At 38.5% G+C, this 27,746-nt stretch overlaps 2 protein-coding genes across 5 annotated transcripts in view; one reads left to right on the top strand and one right to left on the bottom strand.

The window, feature by feature from the left end:
• Positions 1–15,013, top strand: part of LOC130251611 (cohesin subunit SA-2-like) — a 54,095-nt gene extending 39,082 nt beyond the window's left edge. The window contains exons 25-33 of one of the 2 annotated variants that reach the window (XM_056488507.1): positions 595–763; positions 3,281–3,426; positions 4,300–4,401; positions 5,689–5,843; positions 5,946–6,074; positions 10,015–10,205; positions 11,289–11,463; positions 12,407–12,494; positions 13,995–15,013. In XM_056488507.1, coding sequence (XP_056344482.1) covers positions 595–763; positions 3,281–3,426; positions 4,300–4,401; positions 5,689–5,843; positions 5,946–6,074; positions 10,015–10,205; positions 11,289–11,463; positions 12,407–12,494; positions 13,995–14,003 — 1,164 coding nt within the window. In that variant the 3' untranslated portion in view covers positions 14,004–15,013. Of the gene's footprint in view, positions 1–594; positions 764–3,280; positions 3,427–4,299; positions 4,402–5,688; positions 5,844–5,945; positions 6,075–10,014; positions 10,206–11,288; positions 11,464–12,406; positions 12,540–13,994 lie in introns of both variants that reach the window. The other variant, XM_056488424.1, reaches the window with a different exon arrangement.
• A 436-nt stretch (positions 15,014–15,449) lies between these two features.
• PPP2R3B (protein phosphatase 2 regulatory subunit B''beta) overlaps positions 15,450–27,746 on the bottom strand; it is a 46,152-nt gene continuing 33,855 nt past the window's right edge. For all 3 annotated transcript variants that reach the window (XM_056488622.1, XM_056488703.1, XM_056488789.1), the window contains 8 exons: positions 24,988–25,074; positions 24,389–24,545; positions 22,994–23,042; positions 21,820–21,909; positions 20,945–21,120; positions 18,044–18,162; positions 17,853–17,959; positions 15,450–16,642 (listed from right to left, as the gene is read on the bottom strand). In XM_056488622.1, coding sequence (XP_056344597.1) covers positions 16,498–16,642; positions 17,853–17,959; positions 18,044–18,162; positions 20,945–21,120; positions 21,820–21,909; positions 22,994–23,042; positions 24,389–24,545; positions 24,988–25,074 — 930 coding nt within the window. In that variant the 3' untranslated portion in view covers positions 15,450–16,497. The remainder of the gene's footprint in view (positions 16,643–17,852; positions 17,960–18,043; positions 18,163–20,944; positions 21,121–21,819; positions 21,910–22,993; positions 23,043–24,388; positions 24,546–24,987; positions 25,075–27,746) is intronic.

Genomic DNA, 27,746 nt, shown 5'->3' with positions numbered 1-27,746 from the left:
GTTTCATTCTGTTAAATTTTTGCTATGTTTTTGTTTCTTAGCAGAGAAATAAGACAAAAACCACCTCAGTCTTCAACTATTTATTTTAAATAGAAACTAAAGTTATGTTAGTTAAAATGCTACAAGTTAGTGCTTTAGTCAAGCATAGATTTGTGTCTGCATGAGCCCATCTGCAGAATCAAGGCCTCAATCTGAATGAAAATCATTGTGTTTTCTGACTCGACCTGTCAGTGTACTGGTTGCTATCACTGCTTCATTAATGTTTTGCTATGAATATTACTTAAAGAAATGGAGAAATTGTCCAGTGGTTCATGTGTTAAAAGAAGGCTATTTCAATATAATACAGCTCTTCTTGCCCATAGAAATTTTGAAATCTTTAGGTGGTATTTGTGCATGATACTTGTATACACTTCATCCTAAGGTACAAGGTTTTTAAGGATTTAGCTGGAGCATTTCACCACAGCTGAGACAAAGAGAAATACTTAGTTTGCAAGGAAGAAGTGGGATGGAAAATTGCTTGTGTTTGATGGAAATGCAAAGCAGAATTGGCACGAAAAGTAACATGGTCTTTAAATCCTTCTTTGCTTGGTACAGACCTTCCTGATACTCTGTGACTGGTTACTGATTTTGAGTCACCTGGATTCAAATAATAACGAAGAAGCAGTTGGACTTCTAGGTTATCTTCCTAACATATCACTTCAGGAAAAACTGTTTTCGTTTATCAAGGAACACGTTTTTGTGGACGAAGAAGAAGAAAAGAAAGGTTAGTTGTCTTCTTCACTGGAGAAACAATCTACCACTTTTGTATCATTTGTCATCTGCAGTGTATCACGAAAAAGGGCTGGCCTTTCTTTCGTGAGTTGCTTTGGTTTTTTTCTGGTTGGGCCACAAAAAACCTGTAATTCTTTTATCTGTAAGAACTGCAGATTAACCACAGAATACAGATGCCAATTTACCTGTATGATGAAAAGGGCTGAAGTAAAGCAGGGCTGGGCGAGTAAAAGTGTTTGGTGGACTGACTTCTGTGGTCCAGATGATAGTATTAGAGGAAGGCCTTGCAATGTTGCAGTGTTTCAGTGCATTGATCCTTCTAAACCATCAGAGTAAAGAACCAGTGGATTTTGATTTTGGGCTGTGGGGCAGATTTCACAGAATTATAGACTGGTTTGGGTTGGAAGGGACCTTAATGATCATCATAGTTGCAAACACCTCTGCCATGGACAGACACACCTTCCACTAGGCAAGGTTGCCCAAAGCCCCATCTAGCTTGCTTTGAACATGGAATGGGGCATCCACAGCTTCTCTAGGCAGTCTGTTTCAGTGTCTCACCATCACCACAGTCAAGAATTTCTTCCATAGGTATAAGAAATAAATATGCCCTCTGTCAGTTTAAAGCCATTCCCTTTTGTATCACTACATGCTGTTGCAAGAAGTCCTTTTCCACCTCTCTTGTTGGCCTCGTTCAGGTAGTTGAAGGTGCTACAGGGTCTCCTCAGAACCTTCCCTTCTCCAGGTGGAAGAACCCCAGCTCTCTTCACCTGTTTTCATAGGCAATGTGCTCCAGCCCTCTGAGCATCTTCATGGCCCTCCTCTGGACTCACTCCAGCAGATCCACGTCCTTCTTATGCTGAAGACCTCAGGGCTGGGCACAGCACTCCTGCTGAAGTCTCGCCAGAGCAGAGTAGAGGGGCAGAATCACCAGCCTTGCCCTGCTGCCCATGCTGGTTTGGATGCACCCCAGGACACAGCTGGCTTTTTTGGGCTGTGAGCACACATTGCTGGGTCTTGCTGAGCTTCTTATCAGCCAACACCCTGAAATCCTTTTCCTCAGGGCTGCTCTCAGTCCACTGGGAAATAGTATTTGTTGCTCTACTGCCTTTTTTCAAACACATTTGGATGCTGTACTGAAGTTGTAATTATGAAGGCTGGATTCTTTTGGGAGGGTTTTGAAAATAGATTGTTGATTGTGATTCTGAGGACGAGTTCAAGTGCCATGCTTTGAAAATGCAAGCATTATTCTAGATTTGTCTGTCTAACTCTTGTCCTTTAGCTGTTCAGATGGAGTTCTCTGTTCAGTTTTGGGCACCACATTTCCTTACGTCATGGTGTATATGCAAGAACCACTGATGGGCAACATTGCACGGCCAAAATTGCAACAGGGAGACAATAAGAGAATCTGAATTAGTAAAGATACAGTAAAAAGGATTGCACAAGTAGGTTGTAGTATCCTAGTTGTGGGAGTTATTGAAGCAGGTTATGTTTCACGTTGTTTGTTATGTATCTGAAACTGGTAAAATTGAGCCTTGGGTTAGATGGCCCGAGATCTGTTTCAAGCCTTTATTCTGTGATACCTTCAAATTCTCAGTTCTCCCCACAAAGGATTCCTGTCATCCTATTGCAGATTCCTTCCTGAACAAGTGATTTTGTGATGCAATATGTGCTTATCTGTGTGCACAGCTGGCAGCTGTTTCATTTCGAACTCTAACTTTCAGATACTTCTGATCAGTCATTTGCCTTATGTTTGTTTCCAGGCCCACAGTCATTCTAGAAGCAGAAACAGTTCACATCAAAATTATAGGTCAGAGACTGAAGTCTTTTGGTAGCTGATAGCTTGCATGTGCAGCAGGAAAGAGTGTGTCTTGGCTCTCCTGTTGCAAGAAACTCCCCCCAAGCACCTTTGTAACACTGTTGGAATACTCTTAAGAGTATCTGTTTCCCATGAGTTATCCAGCTAGTAACTAGCACACGTTCCAGATGCTTAATATGTTCTTAATGCTATTAAGTGACTTTCTTCCTTTCACTCTTGTTGATAAGCACTTGGAGAATTTAATTTGAACTCTTGCTGACAATGTGAGACAACTTTTGTAGAGTTTCCAATGAGTTATGTGCTACTTTTCTACCATCTGTTTTATTCCAGGAAAAAAAATGTGGTTACAGTTTTTCTGGTCCCTTTCATTTGGTGTGTTTGTGCCTTTTATTCTACTTGGTGGTTCTGTTCTGTAGCTGTGAGCAGTGTTGTACTTGGAGATTCTGACTAGTAGAAATGCCAAAGTCCTATGAAGATCAGAGTGGGAGACTGTGGAAGAAGACTGTTTTCATTGTTATCAGCTGCAGGTTTGAAGTGGGAATCAACCTTTATTTTCTGATGTACACAGCAATGAGCGCTGGCATCTGTTACTGAACAGCTGAGTCTGTGCTATTTAGGTAAAAGTTGGTCATTTAAACTAAGATACCTTGAAAAAAGTAATAGAACAAAGCTTCAATGCTTTTGTTTCCCTAGATCTGACAGAAGAGGGAAAGGATGAAACTTGCAAACTTGATGACTTGCACAAAAAGCGGAGTCTTCTGGCAGCCTATTGCAAGTTAATAGTGTATAATGTGGTAGAGATGACAGCAGCTGCTGAGATCTATAAGTATTATGTGAAGGTAATGTTTTAGATAAGGTTGTTTTTCCTATCAGTGCATTTTAGTTTTTGAAAGTGTCTCCAGTGTTTGTGAAAGATAGGGTGTTAATAGTGCTATTGCTCACAGTCCTGGAATAATCACAAAACGGCTATAAAATCAAGCAGGAGTGGGGCAGATCTCTCTTGGTTCCACAGAGGTATCTTACTGCAGACAAAGCAGCTGGAAATTGAGGAGAGGACATGTCTGTCTGGACATCTGCTCCTCAGCTTCTCCAGAGAGGCCACTGCAGAGCAGCAGTTTATGGCTGGAGAGTGATTCATCCACTGAGGTTCTCACACTGAAGTGGTCGGCTTAATTCATGCAGCTCATAGAGTGTGTATGCAGGTGCCTGCATTTCACATGAGTCTCAGGGTTTAGATGACCAGGATTTAGTAGAGCTCCAGCCACTCTGAAGGGGGTTTCAGGAGGGCCATGAACATCTGAGTGAACATTTTCCTTGAGTCAACTGGCAGAACTTTGGAAATATGAATATGAACATTGTTCTTTGCTTCATTGACAAGCATTGGTATAGTACAGAAAACTCTGTCTCCTGATGAGGCTTTGCTCTTTTTAAAGAATTACAGTTAATTATGAATTAAGAACTGACAATAAATTAGCTGCTAATACTTGACAATTTCAGTACTTTGATCCTCACATTACTCTTAAAGGAGCATACCATTTGCTTTACATACTAAATATTATAAAAGGTGCAGTTTTCATCTTCTAACTTCCGTGTTCTGATATTGGGAGTGTTTTAGGAACTTCTTGTATCACTTGAACAGTCATGTGGTTTGTGTACTCCCAGTGCTAAAGAAGGGGAATGATAACTCTCAATTGTTTTGTTGCTGTTAATAGACCTACAATGATTTTGGAGACATAATTAAAGAAACGTTAAGCAAGACGAGGTACAACAACAAAATTCAGAGTGCCAAGACATTGATTCTCTGTCTGCAGCAGGTAAGGTTAAGATTGAAGCAAGAGGTAGCTGTATTCACAGTGAAGATTTTTACCTCCCGTGCCATAATTATTCAAAATCATTAGAAAACCTAGTGACAGAAATTACTTCCTTTCCTGCACTTTCTATATGTATGTTGTTTTTTGCATGTCATAATTAAAACTCCTGTCAAATATTACATTTATTTTAAAAGGTGTTTTGTCCACGATTTTTTGGTGTTTTTAATCTTCAAGAACACAGTATGTTAGAACTGATGTGAGATTATGAAGTGTTTCTTGGGACACAGAGTCTCTTAAGCTTAACAAATGTTAAGGATATTATGCTGTGTTTTATGGACTACCTTAATTCCTTCTGAATCTGAGGAACCATGGTTCTGCCTGTGTCTGGTCAGTTTTCAGCTTTTTTTTTTTTTTTTTTTTTTTTTTCCAGGAGGAAAGTGAGTTGCATCTCTTCTGAAGGGTCTCAGTTACTGGGGCTTGCAGCTGCTGACTGATAGCCAGTTAGCTATTTTAGCAGCTGCTTTTGCCAGCTCTGCCCGTGGCCAGAGCTGCTTCTAGCCTGGAGTCCTGCTGTAATCCAGAGAGCAGACTCCTCCCGGGGATACTGACACATGAGCTTTGCTTATTTCACACACATTGCCGGGGGCTTAGATCTGTGAACCAGCCCTTGAAATCTGAGCTCAGAGGAGTCCAAGCAGCATTTGGCTACATATATTCTGCTGACATAGTCAGGACTTTGTGTTTAGGTATCACATAGACAACAGGCCCTTTTTGGCCTTTGCTTGACCTTGAAAGTTAACAGGTTGACAAGAACAAGCTATTTCCATATTCTATTAGAAAAAAAACCCCAGAGCACAGTTAATTGTGCTCAAGATGTGCTTTTGACCTACCTGTACTCTCTGAAATTGGACTATGGTGCTGCCAGACTTGCAGCTTTGTATCTGCACTGTGCTACTCTGAAAGCATCTCAGGCAAATTGGGCCTCTGGGGCTTGGTTCAGAAGACCCAAGAGAAGATGAGGTCAGAGGGACCATCATCTTCACTAATCAGTTCTCATCATTTTTTATTTTTATTTTTTGTTTGTGCCTGTCTTACGAGCACAACAGTGTCCTTTGTGCCAGTTCCTTGTTGTTCCATGCAGTGCTTCAGAAGCACATGACTTACCTGCTCTTCTGTAAGGCTTCTGTCTGTGTGAGGTGACTGTTGCTTGCTGTGCCTGTCTCTGTCCACCTGGTGCTTTGTTTGCCTGTAGGATTACCTGTGTTTGCTTACCTGAGACTTCTCTTGCAGCTGTTTCAGACACATGCAGAAAGCCAAGACAGCAGTAGTGGTGTGGACTTCTCCTCTCCTTCCTTTGCAAACATCAAAGAACTTGCTCGTCGCTTTTCACTAACATTTGGTTGGGACCAAGTGAAATCTAGAGAATCTATAGCCATGATACACAAGTATGTGCCATGTAACATCATGTTGTCCATGGTCATAGCTTTTGTTAGGTATCTGTTTTATCTGTTTTATTACTCTGTTCTTTTCTGTTTTTCTTTCAATAGGGAAGGGATTGAATTTGCTTTTCAAGGAGCTACTGGAGTAGATGGAAAATGCTTGCCTCCTAACTTGAGCTTTCTGTTAATCATCAGTGAGTTTTCCAACAAGCTGCTAAAGCCAGACAAAAGACTAGTGTAAGTTAAATTCTTGTACACCATCATACACAGTTTGTGATTTGTGTATCCCTGTACAAAGGACACTTGAACTTCAGTGTGGCAGAATTTGCTCAAAGGCTCTTCAGAGAACCTCTGAAATCAGTCTGCCCCTCAGGCTGTTAGTTTGAGACACCCTTGTTGAATTTTGTAGTAGTAGCTATTTCAGATTGTATGTGCAATAAGCATTCTAGATTTTTCTTACACATAGTTGTGGCCACATATGGCAATTCTTCTAAAGGAAGGGCTCTTAATTTGGTGGAAAAGATTTGTGACTTGACTGGTTAGTGAAGTGGCTGGAATGCTTTTCTGAACAGAAAAGTAAATCAAGATTGTGGAAGAAATAATGCACAGATAATTATTTTGTAATTATCTATTTCCACAGCTTCAGGCCTCAATTATGTGGATTCCACGGAAAATATATGGAATAGAAATGTATGTGACACTCTTCATAATATAGATATTTAAATCCAGGAATTTACTATTTACACTGAATTATGCCCTGATCCAGTGGACCCATGTTTTTACAGTGGTTTAAATATTTGCATTTAATGCTTTGAGAGTGATAGCCTTCTTTTGGCATCAGTGAGGTATTATACACCTGAATGGAGAGATGTGTGAGTGTGTATCTTATTCCCTTCTTCACCTGCCTCAGCTCTGATCATTTTTGAGACAGAAGTTACATTCTTCCTTCTATTTGACCTTTAGTATTACTTCCTTAGTCAGTGCTGCTCGTTTTGGATCTGGATCTCTGCACTTCAGTATTTTAGTTACAGATACTGTAACTAAAGTTACTTAATAAAGTTATTTCCATTTTTCTGAAAGCATATTTGAAGACATAGGACAGTAAGACACATCTGCCTTTTTGCATTTCTGAGCAAATCACTCCAGTACATGACAAGAAAAGTTTTACTTTTTAGAGGAAGTCAGCAGACATGGAAGAAAACCAACAGTCATATCTTTCTGAGCTCTGCATAACTTGCTTGTTCCTGTGCCACTTTGTCTTACATTGGAGGATAGCTTTCATGGGAATCATCGGGTTTTATGTAACATGGGTCAAGAATAGTAAAATGTCTATTTTCCTGTTACTTCACATGGCACAATTTATTAATGATTGCCATCAACACAGACAATTCATTTTAAAAATTGATTCAAATTTGGAATGCAAAATGTAGAAGAAAAATAGTCAACATACACTGATTACAGACTCTGAGAAACCTAAAGTGGATAATCTATGGATACGGATAACTTCATTTGCTATTCTTGCATTTTTCTCAGATGAGAATCTTTGAGATCTGCTGCTAAAATTGGTTTCCACAGAATCCATAGGACCTCAAGGATCATCTAGTCCCAACCACCCTGCCATGGGGAGGAACACTTTCTACTAAACCAGGTTGCTCAAAGCCTCATCCAACCTGGCCTTGAACACTTCCCGGGATGGGGAGTCCAGAGCTGCTCTGGGCAGCCTGTTCCAGTACCTCACCATAGTCACAGTCAAGAATTTCTTCTTAATATCTAATCTAAACTCATGCTCAGTTTAAAGCCATTGAAAGCCTTGTCCTATCTCTACATGCCCTTATAGAAAGTCCCTCTCCAGCTCTCTTGCCAGCTCCTGTTAGGTGCTAGAAGGTGCTCTAAGTCCTCCCCAAAGCCTTCTCTTCTCCAGGCTGAATAACCAAACTCCCTCAGCCTGTCTTCATAGGGAGAGTGCTCCAGGCCCCAGTTTGGACAGTATAACTCTGTCCATGTTGTCTGTATTTTAAAGAGCTGTAAGCATCTGTACTGATACCCATGCAAGAATTAGTTTTCTGTTAAACCATCCTTGAAAAACTGCCCTTTCATTTACCTCCTGGGAGTAGTTTTTAATTAAACTTCAATTAAACTAAACTTATTTTTAAACTTAATTAAGCTTTATTTTAGTTTTAATTAAACTAAAATTAAGAGGAAAACATTTAATTGTTGATGGGGCAGATCAAAGCAAAATCCTGTTATTTTTCCTAGGACTATATTAAACCTCTTGAACAGAGGATATATTTTGGAAGTATATTCCTGAATGTATCAGATACATTCAATACTTTCAGGTAGGTTTATTCATGGAAAAATTTTGTGGGAAATAACAGAACTTAGCAGGGAATGCACTTGACTTCAGTTCTTACTGCTTTGGGCCTTCCCTCTGCTGCTGGGAACAAATGGGAAACAATAAAATTCACTAGAAGGGAAATTGCAATTTATCCACAAGAATGTTCATACTATGTTTCTAGAATAACAGTTTCTATTCTGGGAGGCCTAAAGTGCCTTGCAGAGGCTGGAGATTATATTTCCTCTTAGAAATATTTAGGTTTAGCTCCATCATAAATTATTGGATGGAATGTTTTAGGTCAACATGAACTTTGAGAAACAAACATCTGGTTATTTTCATTTTTCTTATTAATCATGGGATTGATGTCCAGGTCTGTATGTTAACATATGTGAATGTACCTTAACAGATGAGATACAGAATATGGGCATTTGTTAGAAAGGACTATATTTCAATACCATCAAAGTATATGGACTTTACCCTCTCCCCTCTAATTGCCCAGGCTGTAGCAAGTAAAATACCTGGCTTGTCAATTGCTCTGTGCCACAAAATGCACACAAGAAATGAATTGCTGAATAGCAAGCAGCATGAAGGGCCTGATTCCTGAATCAGTAGGAGTCTTTTCATTGACATTGATAGCAGTTGGATTAGATCCTGAAACTGTAGTTACAATACGTGCTTGTTTGAAACCAACAAATTCCTTTACCAGGGTTTCTTGATCCCTGGGGCCCCCAGAGTCCAGGACTCTAATTGTTTCAGAGTTAGTGCTCACCCTGACCTCCTCTCAGCACTGGTTTTCTTGTTTTGCAAAGCAAATGAAACGTCTGATATTTTCCAGGCCACTCTCCTAATAAAAAAAAAAAAAAAAAAATATGTTGCACAGCCTGGTGTTAAAACTGTCACTCCTGGTATTTGCTAAGGTGAGGTCTGTTTTAACAACACTGGGCTTGATTTTAAAGTGATGAACTGTAGGTGAAATGTGGTGAATATCCAGTTTCTAATCCTGAGTCAGACTTTGGTTTTCTTTTCTTATGGTTATTAAGTAGGAATGGGTCAGAAAGACTTTGTTGGAAATGTCTTGTTTTTCAAATAGAGTGTTAGAAGAATGCATTTTTGTCTCCAGGAAAGGTTGGTAGCTTCACCTGGGATTTAGGAAAGCCCAGTGTCAAATCTCTGGACTGAATCAGAACAGGGATTTGAGACAATGTTTCTCACATCCCATGTGTTGTCACAACTGCAGTGCAGTTAACTGTTTCTTGCACACACTTGACATTTTAGTGAGAGAATTGGATTGAATTTGAGCTGATAATATAGAAAAATAGTTTAATTGGTTGTTCTTGTTTTTAATTTTGGCAGAACAGGCATTCATAGTATAAAACCCCCATTGCCTGACCTGTACTATTTCCTGTACTACTGAATCACAAGGAGCATCTCTTGCCTGGGATCTTCTTTGTGTTGCAGTCCATGAGGCAGAAAAGGTCACCAGGAGAGATGAATTCTCACAGAATTCTGCTCTGTTCAGGTTGCTACTGGCAGCAGCAATTGGCAGACTTTCCCTGCACATTAAACTCTTCATGGAAGCTGATGTAATTTTTTAATTTCTGTGGATCTTGTGTTGTTTCTAATGGTAAAAATTCAAGCACTCTTTTAGCTTTGAAGACTTTTGCATTTTAAACAGATATTTCAGAGGTGTCAGGTATTTCAGAGAAAAACAGTGCCCTCTCTTCAACAGTTCTGTTTTCACCTTTGGAGAGTAAAGTGAAAATCCTTTCTTGCAATGCCTGCCCCAGATATTGAAGGGAAGGATAGTGAGTTTCCTTATGCTTGCTTGTGTTTTTGTCCTAGGTACAGTTACTTACAGAGGTACATAACAGAGCCACTGTCCTGCAGAGGAGATGAATGGCAGCCCTTGGTCTGGTACAGAAACTCTTTATTGGCAAATGAAGATGAGGAGACCTCTGTCCGTGGCAGTTTGGGAGAGTGGCCCCCCATGGGTTCATCTAAGACACCTTCTTTTAAAAGGAAATTATCTAATGGTACGAAAACTTCCCATTTCTTGATCAGCTGTATTTTCTTTGTCTGTCTGGCAAAACTGCTCTATTTGCTATTTTGCTTTGCTGTAGCAAATTTGCAGATGCTAAAATGTATTTCATGCTTTGCACTAGCAGTACAGTACCACAGTGTGTTGGATGTTGTGGACTGCCCAGTTTGAACTGGGGTTTTTGCCTTCAGCTTTGTTGTTGTTAAAGGTCCCTTGATCACTCAATAGCAGTAAGGTTGGGCTGAGGACTCCGAGTGAGGAGAATTCAAGATTATCTGAATTCTGCTGCATACTAACATCTGGCATTTGTCTGAGCCACTGAGACTTGGTTGATTGCTTTTCATCGTTAACTTAATGGCATTGTTGCTTTAGGCCCTGTAGATAATTGAGACAGGAGAGATATTTCCAGAAGTCAATTCAGATCTTCAGGCCAGATTATCTGGGCCAAATCATCTTCTAGGGTTTTTCTCTCTGTTGAATTTCTAGGGAGCCTGTAAGATTATATTCCTACCTTAAAGAATTATACTTAGATGGGCTGCATCCAGGCTTTGGCAGCATTCATGGACTGCCAATCTGTAATGAAGTATTCACTGCATGGATATGGTGGGACTTAGTTAAAATATAATAAAGCCATTATGAAAACAATTGCTAATAAAAATGCTAAGTGTTATGGACATGTGCAGTTGTATGTGGAGGAAAGGAAATTTCTCCACAGTGTCCTTTAGTTTCTTTCTTATAAATCTTCTTTTCAGTGGCTTGCCTGTAGAGACCTTGTTCCTTTGTGTCCCCAAAGGCCCTCCTTTCTTGAGCATTATATAGACTCAGCAGTACTGATAGCAGTTATGGACCAGGGCCAAGTTCATAAATCTAGATTGCAAAAATGACCAGTGGGCAAATGAAATGGATTTTCTTTTAAGTGGCTTTTAGCTGTCTCCTTCAATAAAGGAATGCTTTGCTCCAGATGTCCTTTTGAGGTTGGCCCGATTGTTTCACTGCTGTGGGGAACATACTGGAAATGTCCATCTCAAGACCTCTGAGGGTGAGGCTGAAGAATGACTGTGTTCCCTCTCTGTTGCAGGGTCTTTGCCTGAAACCAGCCAGACTGAAGCAGCAAGCAAAGCCCCAGAACAGCAGTGTGCCTCCCAGCTTCCCTCTGCAGTAGGGAAAAGCAGAAAGAGGCTGAAATCTCAAGAGATGTGCTTGCAGGAACATTTGCCATTCCTTTCTCCAGGAGGGCTGCGTAGAAAATACTGGTGAGAGTTCAATGTCTTCCAAGCTCCTTCACCTGTTCTGGCATTGACACTTGTGGTCTCTCTGTCCACCCTCTGTTTTTTGTAATACTTCATGAGCTAAGGGTTTGTGCCCCTCCTGTCTTTCTTAAGGGCTGTGTCCCAAGGACAGGTTGAGATTTTTAGTCCAATGTCTACATTTGCTGCTTTGTCCTGCCACTGTCACAGGGTTTCTGTGCCTTCTTGGAGTAATATCAAGTGTGCAGAAAAAAAAGATGAGGATGGAGGAAAATTCCCTGTCCCACTTCCTGTGTCCAGACTGGAGATCTGTGGTGTTGGTTACACTCAGGCTGTTGGCTGCAGCCAGACAATAAGTGTTTTCTGCATCTCTGGAAATGAAAGATGATTCTTGTCTCTGAAGATCTGCTATTAACTACTAGGTGGCATTCTTTTAGAGAAGTGTTGGTGTGCAGCATGCAGACATACCCAAGTGAAACCCCACACAACTTGGGTGTGAGAAAGGTGTTGCAGAAATAGGGAATCTAGAATCTACTTTTGAGCAACCAAAGTTCTAAGTTGTAGGATTTTCCTTTAATTCAGGTAATTTATTGAGGTGTTAGATGCCATTTCCCCTATTAGTAAGTTAAAAGGTGAAACACAAATCCTGGGAAGATGCATACTTTTCCAGGTTTTGGGACTCTTGTTAAATGTACCTGGTTAATACAAGTAAAATAGAACAAAAAATTATTAAACATGAAGGTAGCCCCTGCTTAAATCAGCGTTTTGTTTCTGAACTACTTTATTGAAAATTCCTCTGGGCCAGTAACTTTCGGCTACCTTCCATGGATATCAGCAGCAGATCTTACTATGTGAAATACACTGCCTTAAGCACACTTGTGCCATGTGCAGCCTCTGTTATGACATTTCTCAAGACTTAGCTATTGTTTGGTTTGTTTTTCGTTTCCAGCAAAGATGAAGTTAAGACAGAAGATGTCTCTGAGGAGGGCCCAGCAGAAGACACAATTGAAGATGTAGATGTTGTTGGTACAGACCAGGTAATTCTGGCTGGTTTTCCAGCTCTGAAGACAGCTGTAGTTGAGGTGGGTGAATGTCAAGTCAGTCTCCTGGGTAGCAGTGTTGGAGCAAAGGGAGTTGCTCTTTTGTGGCCCTTTTCAGGATGAGAAAAGAGGGATGCCCTCTTTCCTTTCCAGATGCAACTGTAGTTTCCTCCTTCAGCTCGATCTGCATTTTAGAGGCAATCTTTATTGTAGCATCTAGGCTTCCTTAGGTCAGTCATAAGGATTGAATGTCACTTAGGATACATTTTTCCCATTCTGTGAAGCTTCCTTATTAAAAGCCATTTGCTGCAGTTGCTTTGTGTTACTGACACATTGCAAAGATGGCACTGCTGCATGGCCTGCAGGGCATATCTGCTTCAGAAATGGTATTTGCATTATGATCTTTGGATTGAAAGATTCAGAATGTGTCTGATCACTGGACAGCCTTGGGCTCTTGCTGGAGTATCCCATGTTTCCTGCCCTTTTCCAGTCAAGGCTGTTGGGCAGATCAAATTGTCCCCAAACAAACTGGGGATTTGAAGGGAAGCATGAGACCACTGTGAGCTTGGAGTGGCAACCAGCATAGCCAGGGGATTGTCTCATGGGCACTGATTGCCTTTGGGATCCAAGTTTGGCAGAGCTGCAGCTGTGTGCCTGGGTTTCAGCTCAGCCCTGGACTGGATCCTTGCAGCAGGGAAGGACTTTTAGCCCTTTGGGCCAGTGGATTGCCAAGACTCAGACAGGTTGTTGTACAGCAGGGTCTTATGGAATGACTGTACAAGGAAAGGGTTGGGGGGGAAAGAAAGGCCCTGATTTTTCCTGTGCTGCAGCTAATCTCAACCTTCTGCCCCCTCAAGGTTTCTATGTCAGCCACTACAGGGGGCTGAGAAGTTCCTTCAGGTTTTTCTCCTGTATTTCCTCCTGGTCTTTGCACTTCAGAACATAACTCACTGTTTGGCACAGTATTTTTGCAGTGAGTCAGGCAACCCCTTGATTTCCAGTGACTCTGATTATCTGGGATCCAGCAACCACATTCAGACTTTGCATGATTTTTGTCTTTTTCAATGAGTTCTTGCTGTAAAATTCAGCCAAACATATAGTGGGCCTTTATTTTTAAAGAAGACTAGAAGGAAAAAAAAAAGGGACTTCTACCTTTTCTTTCAGTCTTATGCATGTAAAAATGTAGACAGTTTGGCCCATGTACTTAAAGCAGCTCCTACTAGATAGATAGATAATAAAAGAATTTAACTCCGGGACAAAGATCAAAGCCATACAGAAATTGCACTACTTCCCTTTAGTGCCTTTTCTGGGCTTTTTAGGGTATGGAAATGCTTCTTTCCTTTAGTGGAAGCTGTAGTTCTTTGTAAGAGCTGGCTCTATGGCTAAGCTGTTAAACGGTGAGGTGCTACACTGTTACTCAGATTCCTTATGAGCTCCTACATGGTGTCTCCTGCATAGTAGAGGACTGACTTAACCTCTTCTTTTCTTGTGATGTAGGACAGTTAAGGCACTGAGAGGATGAACAGAAGTGAAGCACAAGCTACGTTTTTTCTGCAAATTATTTAACTTGTCAATGTGGTGTGAGAGCATCAACTGAGGTGGCAGGAGACATGGATCCAGTTATCTCTGTGCCCATGGGCATCCACCCAGAACCAGTTTGTAGCACTGTGGCTCAGCATTGCTGGCTGTGGGTGTTACTGGTGGCTGCTGCAGTTCTAGGGCTGAGTATTCTGAGCATCATTACTCACCTGCATCCTGGTCCTTGATGCTGCCTTGGAAAAGCTCGCAGCTGAAGAATTGGAGTCAGGGTGTTGACAAACACTGAGTCAAAGACACTGTGAACCAGGTGAGACAAGACAAGCTTGTTTGAAGTATGTGAGGGCAGTGCTCTGCTGCCTGTGTTCTTCACCACTTGAGATAACCAAATGGAGATCTACAAGTTTCCTTGCACCCAGCGCAGGGGAGAAAGGAGCCTGGCTCAACTGTGAATATTGGCACCTGCTGGGTGATGGCAAGTGCCATTTGCTGCCTGTAAAATGGGAAAACCTGGATCAATCAACTGAAAGTATTTCTAAATTGCATCACTTAGAGAAATGTGGTTAGAGGTCTGTAAGCATCAGGACATGTTCCTCCTGGGAAACTTGTGTCAAGGCTTCAAAGTAGCAAAGAAAGAAAGAGTGGACCAGCTGACTATTTTCCTCTGGAAGAAGTCCTTTTCATACAGTGATCATGTAGGGTTTACTTAGAAAAAGCCTGAAAAGACAATGTAAATAGACTGTAAATATGGCCATTCAAAAATAGGGGTTTTTTTGCATTAAGAATTTGCAAATGATCTTCACTGAAGAGTGTTTCAGTGGCAGGAGGCTGGGGAGTGTGGGCTGCTTTCACTGACCCTTCTCACTGCTCCCTGGAATTGTACATTTTAGTAATCATATCAGCTTTATTTTTTATATATATATACATATATATATATTTTGGATTGTAACTGTGTAAAATAAACTACAGAACTATTGCTATCCACTGGTACTGTGTAAGTGATGCTCCCACACCGTGTCTGGAGAAAGAAGGGCAGCAGTGTGTGCTGACCTTTGCACTTGTGTTATTCCACAGGCTGAGTAGGGAGTTCCTATGAAGAAGGAAGTGAAAGCCATGGCTCTTGCCCAGGTATTGGGCACAGGGAAGTGGCCACAGTGACTCCATGATTTTCCTTGTGATAGTTGGGTGTGTGCAGGCTGACACAAGGGAGGTACCACTCCCCACATAATGTGGCTCTCAGGTTCCATTAGTAACTCCCCCTGCCTGGAGTGGGGTACTCCTGTGGGAAGAAAAACATGCTAGAAGCTGATTGCTTTGCAGATGCAGCTTGTAATGACCCAACCAGACTGCATACCTGTGTTCTTTAGTAGTAAGAGATGAATTGTGTGCAGTGTGTAAAAATTAGAACATGTTAAATTACATGTATGAAAATCTTTATTTGAAAATACAAACATGTTTTTTTAAACATTTTAAAAGATCTACACTGCAACCAAAAAAATAACTTACATCTTTTTGTACATTTTTTCCCAACAAAACCTGCTTAACAGTTAAGAGTGAGGCAACAATTTCAAGCTGCTGTGACACTGATGAATATCCATGGAATGTGTCAATAGCAAACAAGCAAAGGGGAGGACAGACAAAAGCACTGAATGCCCACAACAAATTAGTGCACATTACTGATCAAGTAACATTTATACAAAGGATTTAAAAAAAAATTGGTTCCTTCTGCATGAATTAACCCATTTTGGATCAAGTATGAACACTCAGACTTCATTGTTAAATAATCTCTTTTATGATTAACATCAACGAAAAGACTGAAGTTTAAAAGCGCATGCAAAATTAAAGTTGGGGCAAACAAGGACTACACAGAGAAAAAAACCAACTTGTCTTGGGGGTTGACTTTAGTGTATTTTACTTGATATGCACAGCTTGTCAAACAAAACTCTACTTGTAAATGAGTGCTGAACTGTGCACTCATCCTCATGTCTCTTCCTTGCCAAGGCATAAAACCTAAAAGAGGTCATCTATGAGCACGAGCACATTGCAGGTGTAAATTGTCTCTTTACCTCCCATACCAGGACAAAAATACCTGTTCACAGGTGAGATGGAGATGGTCAGTGCACCACACATCAACTTCAAGAGAATTATACAGTTCTCTTAAAAACAGTAGATTACTTTTCTCTTAAGTCAAATATTGTTATTCTTCCAAAAAGGAATTATGCAACATCTGTAAATAAATATTTTAATCTATTTTACAAACGATAAACTATTGAATAAATACAAAAATCTCATCATTCCATATAAATGCACTTCTTTTACTTAAAAGGTAGTGTAGTGATTAGATATTTTTAGCACAAAACTAAGCTGACTTCCTGGAAACAAACACCACTGAAACATATCAGTGTGTAGCAGACCTGCTGCAGACTGTCCCTTCTCTTCTGCAAGTGCTGACCATAAGTAATCTCTACTCAAAAACCTCATCATAGTCATATTCATCCAAGTCTACATCAGCCAGATGGGAAGGCATTTCAAAAAATGGTCTTTTCTCCATTTGATACTTTAGAATACTAGCCTTCTGATGGTCTACAGGATTCAGTTCTGCTTCATACCTAGAAGCAGACAAAAAAAAAAAAAAGAAAATTAAAGAGTCTAACGATACCAGGGAGTGCCTAAATATGTGCCTAACAAGGCAGCTGTAGGAAGAGCATACTTTCCAATATTTTATAATACAGAAACATAACCAGAACACCACCAGGGTTCCATAATAATTCCCTGAATTTAAGTTAGCTTACTCTCCTATCACATGCCAAACTTTTCCAGTGTGAAAGGCAGCTCTACCAAAAGGATTCAAAGCACACACTGCTCCAGTGGAGTACTTATAGGCTAGAAATAGTCAAATGCAAGACTAAGTACTGGCCAGAAATCTTTCAAGTTCTTTTCAAGAAAGCTGAAGATAGGCTTAGTTAGGAAGAACAAAATACAACTGCAGTAGGTATGATAAAAGAGAAGAGATACTGGATTGAGGGTCTTACTGACATGTGCACAAGCCCTGGGAAGTGATAGCAACTATGCTTTTAAGCAGATGCTAGAAAGCAAAACCCAGCTGTTAACCCAGAAATTATTGATAACCACCTGCTGCTGATGCAGATGAATAGATGGCTAATGAAATGTAAGTTTCATTACTAATGCAAGCCAGTGAAGGCTGATACTCAAAAAAGGTTAGCTTCAACACTTTAGGTGGAATCAATCTATAATTCATAGCTTTTTAAAAACCCATGAAGTCTATGTGGAGATTTATGGTAGCAGAGTACAAAACTGACCATTTCCTGGGTTAGGGTGACTCAGGTTCATGCATGTCTTCCCAAGCACTACTGAATTTCATCACACGTTTTTTTCCATCTACTTAACAGGACTGTGCAGTGAATGAGCTTTAGATACTGCAGTTCTTTAAAACTGCTTTAAACAAAGGCATTATGTGCTCCTTTCAGAGAAAGGCATAGGGAAGAGTTAAATACTAAGAATCTACTATGAACACGAAAATATTTGGGTTTCTCCCTTGAGTTCACCCTTGATCTAAACAGAAAACAAAAGTCATCTGAAGGTTCAATTCACTAAGTTACAGATTTAAAAACAAGGGCTTGTAAAAAGAGATGCATATTCTAGAATAAGAGTTTCACACATGTGTACTTGGTAGTCTCATACACCATTAATTGCATATTTTTGAGAAGGATGTGCTATTCTGTTTAAATGAATTATAGCAGTGGTGAGGCTCTACTTTAGTAGAGAAGATTAATATCAACTGTCTTGCTGCATTCTTACCCATCATTCCACTGGTCACTTGCTGCCTCTTCTGCTACCAAGATATCATACTCTTCAGCAGCATATTTCTCCCAGTCAGAGACTTCTTGACTTTCACCTTCACCATCCTAAACAATCACATTGCATGTTATACAAAACAGCATTAATTGCTAAGCATGTAGCTATAAAGACTTCTAAAGCTTCATACTCACCCGCAACATAGAAAACTGATCCTTCTGTTCATGGTCAAGGTATTTTTCAATGTTGAAAAAAGTATCAAAGAACACATTTGTCAACTTACATCGCTTTAAATCATGCAGAGTAATTTTTCCTGTAAAGAAGATTATAAGATAATTAGAGATAAAATTATTAGAGCTGAAATTAACTTTTCTCAAAAGTGGAGGAACCAAAAGATACATTATCATTACTCTATCGTTGCTGCTCAACATTTGTCACTGATCCTTAGTGCAATGGGATAGATGCAAACAGATGAAATACACACCTAGAGATGTGTCCTTCAAAGTGTACAAAACTTTCAAATGGTTCAGATTTTTTTCCTTGCTGTGGTTGTCATATCCCACAGCCTGTCAGTACGTCGGAGTGAGATGCAGTCTACCTCACTTACCTATTAAAAATCATTTAGGGTATTAGTTTAAGCTTCCTCAACAGAGAGAAATCTCTAGTGAGTTAGCCATTCTTTTCCATGGAGTGCTTGGGTAGCAGGTAGGAATCTCCTATGGCAGCAGCACTCTCTTCCCTGACTTGAGCAGACAAATGTATGACAGAGATGACAGTGTGTGACTATGCTTCATACAGATGATATTTTCATACAGTCAGGGTTGCCACACTTGTCCAGTCTGATCAATATTTACTGCTTGAGAGGAAAGCTAAATGCTCAGAGGTGTTTTGTTTGATTTTTATAGTGTGATACTTTAAAGACTCAAATCAATGGATGTGTTAAGCATTAGAAATATTTGTCAGGTTGCTCAGAAATGTTACCCTATTTCAAAGCTGAATATTGAAGCTTCTGCAGAAAGGCTAAAAAATATGAGATACACAAGGAAGGACAGATGACTTTCCTTAAAACTCCCCTTTATTGATTCACCTGGAATAGAGAATCTTCCATTGTTAATCAAATAGGAGCTAACTGAAGATGCTGTGGAAAAGTTCAATAAAAGCCAGACTTTGAACAGTATTTCCTCAGCCTACTGTCCCAGCCTCTAACAAAGTGTAACTCAAGGAAATCACAGGGAAGCAAAATCCAAATGCCATTTGTACATGGTTGCCACGCTTGCATCTGTCATGAAGGGCTCCAGTGTGTTGTGTGTTGTGCCTGGCTCGTAGCTGGTGCTCCAGAAGGACACAATCCCCCGTGGCACCTGTGCCGTATCTGTCAGACCCACACAGATGTCTGGTGCACTGCGCCATTTCAAGTGGCAGCAGCTCTCCTTCACAACCAAGCAAATGATTTGAATCCTAGTTACATAAGCTCCCAGTTTAACTTAAACTCCTATATTTGGTTCATTGATTTTCTCTCCAGTTTCCCTTTATTGCAATGGGAGCTTAGACACATAATGCTCATGTAGATGACTACCACGGTCTCTCAAACACCAACAAAACAGGAGTAAAATTTAAGTAAATAATTCAGATATCCAGAAATTAAAGTTTGCTTTTTTGTACACAGAGCATTCTACAGAAACTGTATCACAGTTTAACCATGACTTTATGAAATTGTCTTCTTTTGTTTCAAAGTGACAAAGTGAAACATCAGTTTACACTGCTAGTTTTTTGTATTAGAAAAAAAAAAAGATTTTTCTTGATCCACCTTTTAAACATAATTCAGTTTTTACTAAAAAACAAAAATCAACCATTCTCAACTGGCTTTCATTTTAGTTACCCTGAATAACTCATCTTGGTTATGTTTGATAGCCTTCTTTTATCATCCTCATGATATAGAGGAGATAAATCAATCTTGTTTCATTTTAAATGCAGAACAGAAGTATTATTATAAATGCCTTTCAGAAGCATAACATAAGACTAGAAGGGAACTACTGAGCTCAGGAGGTGATTGTGAGCAACCATTTAACATAAATGTGCTTCTCAAAGCTTGCCTTGTTTCATTTTAAATGCCCCTAGCCCCCATGCATTACACAATGTTAGTCTATGACTTCCTTCCACTGATAGCAGGGATGGAGCTATCACATGAATAACACTTAATATTCCTTTTTCATTTACAATTTTTCAATCTGCCTTTAGAGATGAGTTTTCACTAAGCAAATCCATTTAAACTTGTTTAAATAAGAATATCAAGCTTTAGAACTAGCAAGTTCTAGTTTTGAGCCATTTCAATTCTCTCAGCATGCAAAAACCACATCCCAATAAATGACAAGTGTCTTAAAAAAATTAAGTTTCTTGTAATTTAAATATTCTTAATACTAGAAAGAAAGTGGGCAATAAGCATTTACTAATTGGTTGTCTAACCATAATTGTATAGAGCATCATGCTCACTTCTTAAGGTTTTTTCAGATATAAAATGTAAACTGAAGTTTCATCAGCTAAAGATGATACAATGTCAAATACGGGAGAGTAGAATGCAAGTCCAGGAGAGTTGAAATGGGTGTAAAAAATAGCCAAAAACTCAGAACAAGTTATTATTCTGTTAATTTTAAGCATCTTGTCATGAATTTCCTAAGGGCAGCTTAGGCTTGTAATGTAAAATAAGTCAATACTGGTCTAAGAGACAAAAACTGTTCCCTCCAGAGAAACTCAATTAAATGAGCACTGGAAGAGGTGAGAAATGGGTGAACCATCAAGAGGTATTCCTGAGAGGCTCACCTCAGCTAGATAGTGTCAAGGTTTTACTTAAGACTAAATGTGGCAACAAGCACAAAATGAAAGCTGACAAGGAATTTCAAAGCAACATATTAAATTTTAGTATGGAAAGAATGCCTGCCTGCTGTTGGAAGATCGATTATTAAGTTTTAACAGACTTCAGTGAAAAGACATTTTATTTCAAGGCATTTTATTGATATGTCCAACCAAGTGCTCTTAAGGCTGCACTAACTCCTAAGTCCAGAGAAACAGAAGTTATAGATGGAAAAGGAATTTATTACCTTCATGTTGTGGCTTTACAAGATCCAGCATCTGGCAAAGACAGTCTTCAAATGGCAAAGGTTCTATGGCCATGTTATCTAATTTTTGGCACTGTTCTTCATAAAAATATTCCAACTCATACATAGACAAAGCACCATCCCCATCAAGATCCATGCAGCGGAACCAGTATTCAATGCTGAAATTCAGTCATTAACACCAGAGAGACAAACTTACTACAGAATTTCAAGAATTCATGTTGCCTGTTTCAAAGGCAAAACTAGACTTAAGAGTGCATTCCACTAATCCGTGGAAAGTAATTAAACACCACTTAATGTGGTAAGAATTGCTGGTATTTGTTAGGCCACTCATTATTGCATTTGAAAACATTTGTTAATGGTGTGAAGGAGAAGACTAAAACACATAGTCTTACATTAAAAAAAAAAATTGAAGGGAGACAATGAAAGATTGAATTGTTCATGAAAACTTCAGTATTTGGGTATGTTCCCATACTGAACAAGCTAGTGACATGTCACATGATGGTTTCTTATCAGTACCATACAGCTAATAGTAGCTGCACAGCTTCCCAAAGGCACTGGCATCATGAAACAGCTGCAACGTCCTTAATATATGGCTCTGTTCATAAATAGGCCGCACACAATTTATGAAACAATTACATTGAATTAGCCTCTTTAAAGTCATTAAAATAGACTTCTACAGCTACAACAACAGGAGACACTGATAAACAAGGACACTGCAAAGAACTGGGCCAGTTTTCCACTCATGTTTTTATAGTTTAGCTTCTTCCATTAGAGTTGCAGCTGTTCATCAGTGGTCCCCATTTAAGGACTGGAAAAACTGTCAGTCTTTATTTCTGCTGAAACAAATTCATTCTTACCTAGTTGGTGTTTTCTTGTCCTCTTCAGATATCAAAAACCAGACAAAATCAGCGTAGCTAATCTTCCCATCTTTTTGTGCTTTTCTCCCTCTTGAAGGCCAATGAGGAAAAAGACAGAAAATTTATTTTAGAACACATAGCTTTTACTAGCCAAAATTAAGGATTGTTTCCTTGTTGGTATTAACTATTTACTCCTAAACAATCCAGTGTTCATAAAGTGCTTAACTGTTAACAGAAGAGCCATCTCAAATAATTTTTGATGATATATACAAGTACATATACTTTTTAGAATTTCTATTCAGGTAGAAGTTATGAGAACTTAAAAGCTTTACAGAACTCCACTAGCTAAAAGTTTTTGAATGAAAATATGAAGATAAAAATGAAATAGAAATATTCAGGAAGTGTCCATGGCAAGAACATAATTGTCTGTTTCTAGTCTCATAACTGCAGCAACCGAGTTGCACATAGTCAACCTGTCTAGTTAAAAGTCAGGTAGGCAGTTCCTAGACACATTACATTTCAATAATGAAAATCATATTTTGCTGTTTTATCTTCAAGATGACTGGGATAATATACTATATGTTTTGTCTTGCCCAAGAAACACAGATAAAGGAGTAAGCTCTAAATGCCTGCTAAGTCTCTAATTTCTGATTTTATTTCTATTTATCAGTTGTTTTCTCAGATACTGTGCTAGGAAGCATTTCAAAAATTAATAAAATGCCAGAAATACAAAAGAGGAAGTCAATCCCAAGGGGAGGAATGAAGAATGGCTGTCAAAAATGTGAATTAACTCAACTGGAGGCATTTTTGTAAATTTATTGATGCAATAAGCATTGATTTTACAGTTAGTACTTAAAAGCTCAGTTCCCCTTGAACATTTTACAGGTTTGAGGGATGGAAAAAGAATGATACTAACATCTCTTCCTTCTTCATTCCTAGTCCTGCTAAGTCGTACAATATCCAGTGGCCAATGTTCATATAGGTAAAGAGAATGAAGATTGAAGTGTGCCAAAAGTTCCAAGACCACTCTAATACTACTAGAGTTTAAAACTACTATACTAAATCTTGAAATTGACTGCCCCTTTGTGAGGGGGAGCCATCTTTTTCCCCTGGAGTACTACACAATTAAACAAACAAATTAAATTTTATTTAGATCAGCATACAAAGTAAGTACCTTGTTACTGCTCCTGAGAAGATGCGCTCTATCATCCTATTTGAAATTGCTGTGGAGAAAGGTTTGAAACAGTGTTAACTCTAAGCAAGTTATTTTTGCTTTGTATTGTGTTGTTGAAGAGTTTACTGGAACTCTCCTCTTATATTCACAGATCAAGTGTAGTGCTCATTAATCACTTTGAGTCCTTTTAGAGCAGATCACTTAACACAAAGTCTCCAAAGCAAAACTACAACCACCCAGCTTTGAATTCAAACTTAATGCAGAAATAGCAATAAAATTGCAATACAAGTAATAAAATTGGCTGATTAATAAAACTGCATTTCCCACTTTTTTGACAAGTAAATCATGTTTTCCAGTGGCATTAAGTTTTACATGACCTTGGCAAAGAGCCAAAACAGAACTGGTACAATCACACATAATAAACATACCTCACTGATTCGGACAGGGGTCTATTTTTGACATGGTTTTGACCCATGCTTCTATTCTGAAAGCATTTCAGGGATTTTAGAGACATGTCTGGACTGAGCACTACCTTTGTAAAGGATATTCAATTTATCATTAAGAATTTGCAAAACTGAATTGCAGGTAGCACTGTATTAGTTGTGCTTTCTTTCTAAAAATGTGTTAACTTAATTGAGCAGCCACTCAGATAAAAGCAATTTTCTTTACTCACTATGCTAAAGCATAGTCAAACCTTAGCAGGCAAATTTTCAGAAGCAATCAGAATTAATTGTGTTTATCCTTTTTAACGTGAGAATACTCCATAATCACTTTGTGCTTAAGTAAGCTTTCCAGTCCTGAAAGGAACACTATTAAGATGGGCATGAGGCATCTAAAAAGAGCTCCTAAAGTTTCATACAAGCTACAAGAATATTTAAAATAGGAACAAGCATACAAGACTAAGAATCACAGTCATTGCAGATTATACATGCAGCAAATGTAAACCTGCTAACTAGTGGTAAATAGTATTAAATCACACTGCAGCTGAGTTAGCAAAACTCCAAAATAAGCCAAGTACCTGAAGGTATGTCTTTTCTACTCTTTCCATACTTTGCCATAAAAGTAATGCTACTTGAATAATATCAGTAAAATGGATTGTTCCCAAGATAACAACCCAAAATTGCTAAATAAAACCATTTATAGTACACCAACACTTAAGTGATATTTCCTCTACTTTGTCAAGATCAGAATTCAAATTCAGAGTTTTCCTCAAATGTGGTATTTATAGATGCAAAGTAGCATCACAGATGATTTGTCCCGCTTTAGTTCACCAAGTTGGCAGGACCAGCTACACCAACAGACTCATGAAACTGGCCTTGGCATTAAAGCAATTCCTCAGCTCAAAGCTGACAGGTCATTTAATACATGCAAACAAAGGTGCTTCATTTGTCATACCATAATCATTATGTCGTGCTAAATCCTTCCGATCAATATACAGGTCATGGTCTGTATCCAGCTCCCAAAACTTGCAATAGATAACATAAAAGTGTTCATATGAGAAGTACTCTGTCAGCTGGTTAATATCAGGTTCCTCTTCCAATAATGCCACATTCTATTATCAGAAGGATAAACAGAACACATTAAAGAGTTTGTAAGATACTTATTTGTATCTTACAACTTATTTGTTGAACGATCTGAGTTCCCAACCATGTTAATATCTAATGCTATTTCAGTGGAACGATTTTTGTTTTCAGGGACAATGCACACCATACAGTGTGACAGTGAAACTGAACACACACAGTAGAACATGAATGCATTCACAGAAGAATGAGTAGATGCGACCAACTTCTACTACACACATTTACATGTATACAGCTCTAGATATAAAAAGTTACATTTAAACATATTCTAATATATGAGAATTAATGCAATTGGGTCTTCAATACTTTTTGAAAAGGAAGAAATGCTATTTATATTACTCCCTTAAGCCTTTAGTTAATGCAGTTTTAAAACTTCTAGAAATATCTGTCTCCAAAATTTTAGATATTACATACCTGCAAAAAGTTGCTTTTCCTGAGCTCATTACAAGTTATTTTCCCAGACCAGGACCTATTTACAGTATAAAATATTCTCTGTATGACCTGCAAGAAAGAGAATGGAAAAAAACTTTAGCTATGGTAATTAAATACCTGTCCAAATATTTCTCAAATATGTCTTAGAACAGCTGCATTAGAGAGCTCCATCTTTCCCTTATTTCTATTGTTCTAATTAGTTAGAACTTTACTCGTATCATATTATCCACTATCCAAACCATTTCTAAATTTACATCTAAACTCATCTAGATAAGTTTTATTTCAATGTTGCAGTACCTCTATCTCACTCAGTAATGCTCAGAATACTCACATGCTATCCAAAATATGTATAGTGGCAATTTCACTACCTCAAGTCTTCCAGATATAATCTAATGAACCCATTAATGTATCTTATTATTCAGATTTAAAGACCTGAATTTCCTATAAGACTGTTTTACTTCATAATTGAATTCAAAGAAATAGAATTGGGACTGTTGAAGCAGATGTTGCTTCTTCTGAAGTCTATAAACACAACAAATATACATCTGACAGAAATACTTCTTGCAGGTGCAAAGAGAATGTTTTTCCCCACTTAACTTCACTCTGTTTGGAAGTTCCTTGCAAAATAACCCTGTTAATAGCATTAAAAGTAGTACCTTGATATTTTCCAAGTGAAGGAAAAAAAAAAAAAAAATCTATGCAAGAAAGATGCCTAGTTCTTGTACCATGACTAATACTGGAACCAGAAATATCCAGTTGAGCATTCAACACTTTTGTTTAAATAAATTTTACACATACATCAAGTCAATGATCTTATAGGTCTTTTCCAAACTAATGGTTCTATGGCTATTTTGGACAACTCATGCATTCAGTACAATTTTCTTGGGTTTCATTTACAAACTAAAGACTTTAAATAAGACTTTAAAATATGTTTTTTCTGCTACTTAACTGAATTCAGTATCCACCTCAATTAGTTTGACTTAAGACAACCAGATGTACATTTCAAGTCATTCACCACTAAACAAACCAAAACAAACCAAAAAAAACCCAGACAAAAAAACTTAAACATATTATGAACTATAACTGCTCAACTGGTGATTGATTCTATCTGTTAATTGGCAAGACTCAGTATTACATGTGTAGTGTTTAATTTGCAAGAGAGCTGTTGCTAACTAAAATCCCCATCTCTTTAGGAACCCCTTTCCCACAATTAATTTGTCCTCCCAACTACAGGGTAAGCTTTTATCACTTCAGACTTAAATTGCAGTAAATCAATAGTTTAATTTAGCCAATCATTTTAAAATTACAAATAGAGGAGTAATGTACTGATTAAGTTTTGAAAGAAAGTTTAAACTGTAGAGCAGCAAGCTCCTCAGTTCTTACTTCAAACAAGAACAGCTGGTTCAATGACTGCAGATAGAAGAATAGATTACCCTGCTTCTGAAACTTAATTAACTTAATTCTAATTGTGAGTTTAGGGAAGGCCCATTTTTGGCTTATACTACAAAGCAATTTTTTCTAAAAAGGTTTTTGCCTTGGCTTTGCAACTTAATCCATCTGCATGTCATTATCTCATCTGTTATACATTTAACTGGTCTAAAAATAAAAACAAAATTGAATGTTTGGTAAAGACAACTGGGAACAGACAAACTGTTTTCTTAAGTCAACTGATGCAGAGTATAAGCAAATTGTCAGAGAATTGCCTTTACTGCAATTGCCTTATTCTGCAGAGTGCTTTTTCAGAAGGGAGAAGAAACAGTGCAATACAGAGACTATAATTTCAAGAACTCATAGTTCAGGTATGCATCTAACATGCTGGCAGAATAAACACAGTATCTCATTTGTCACAGCAAACATTTTAAACTTATTTCAGCCCTATCTTGGCCATATGTAACTGACCTGACCACTAGACTAACCAACAAACCTATATCTTATCTTAGCAGACAGAACAGATTGCTTTCATGGCTAGAGATGTGTGTAAAGTACATGCAAACACACATGCATATTTGTAGGTATATACAAAAACCCAGCAGAAGAATGGCTCATTTGGTTTGCAACTGGAAATACCTTTTAGATAAAACTTCATGTAGCAAGGTTAAGGTAATTGAATACAGGTATGAAATGGCTTCTTTCATCATAGGTAAAATAATCTATTATTATCATTACTAACTTGCAGGACAGAACTTTAGAAGACTGTAACAAGCTCCGTTGGTCAGAGCAGGGTGCAAATAGTGCCAAGGTTGTGGGTTTGATCCCTATGTGGACCATTCACTTAAGAGTTGGACTCTAACCTTGTGGGTCCCTCCCAACTCAGAATATTCTGTGATTCTGTGACAAGTTATGCAATCCTCCAACATGACAAGAAAAAGGCAGGGCGCTCTTGCATTTCTTAATCTGCAGAACGGCATCCCAAATATTGTTGATTTTTTCATACTAGTTTACTTTTTGATTTAACATCAAATTTTTGATTAAGCACCAATTTCTGTTAAAGACTACACTAAATTTTGTCAATAAAATACTTCCAGTACTAATTTATTCAATATTGCTAGACTCAGAACTACTCAAATAAGCTGTTTCTCCAAAGTAACTGGAAATGGCAGGACCTTTTCTTTCCTACTGTTTTTCAAGACAAGCAGCAAGCTTTCACAATTTTAACCAGAGCAGGCTTTGATATGACCAAGAATCCATTAAGAAACAAATCAACTCACAGGCAGAACAATTCCTTCAATCACAACTGACAA

This window comes from Oenanthe melanoleuca, chromosome 1, assembly GCF_029582105.1.
Source record: "Oenanthe melanoleuca isolate GR-GAL-2019-014 chromosome 1, OMel1.0, whole genome shotgun sequence".
NCBI lineage: Eukaryota > Metazoa > Chordata > Aves > Passeriformes > Muscicapidae > Oenanthe > Oenanthe melanoleuca.
The sequence above is the reverse complement of the archived record's forward strand: the minus strand, read 5'-3'. Positions and strand labels throughout refer to the sequence as shown.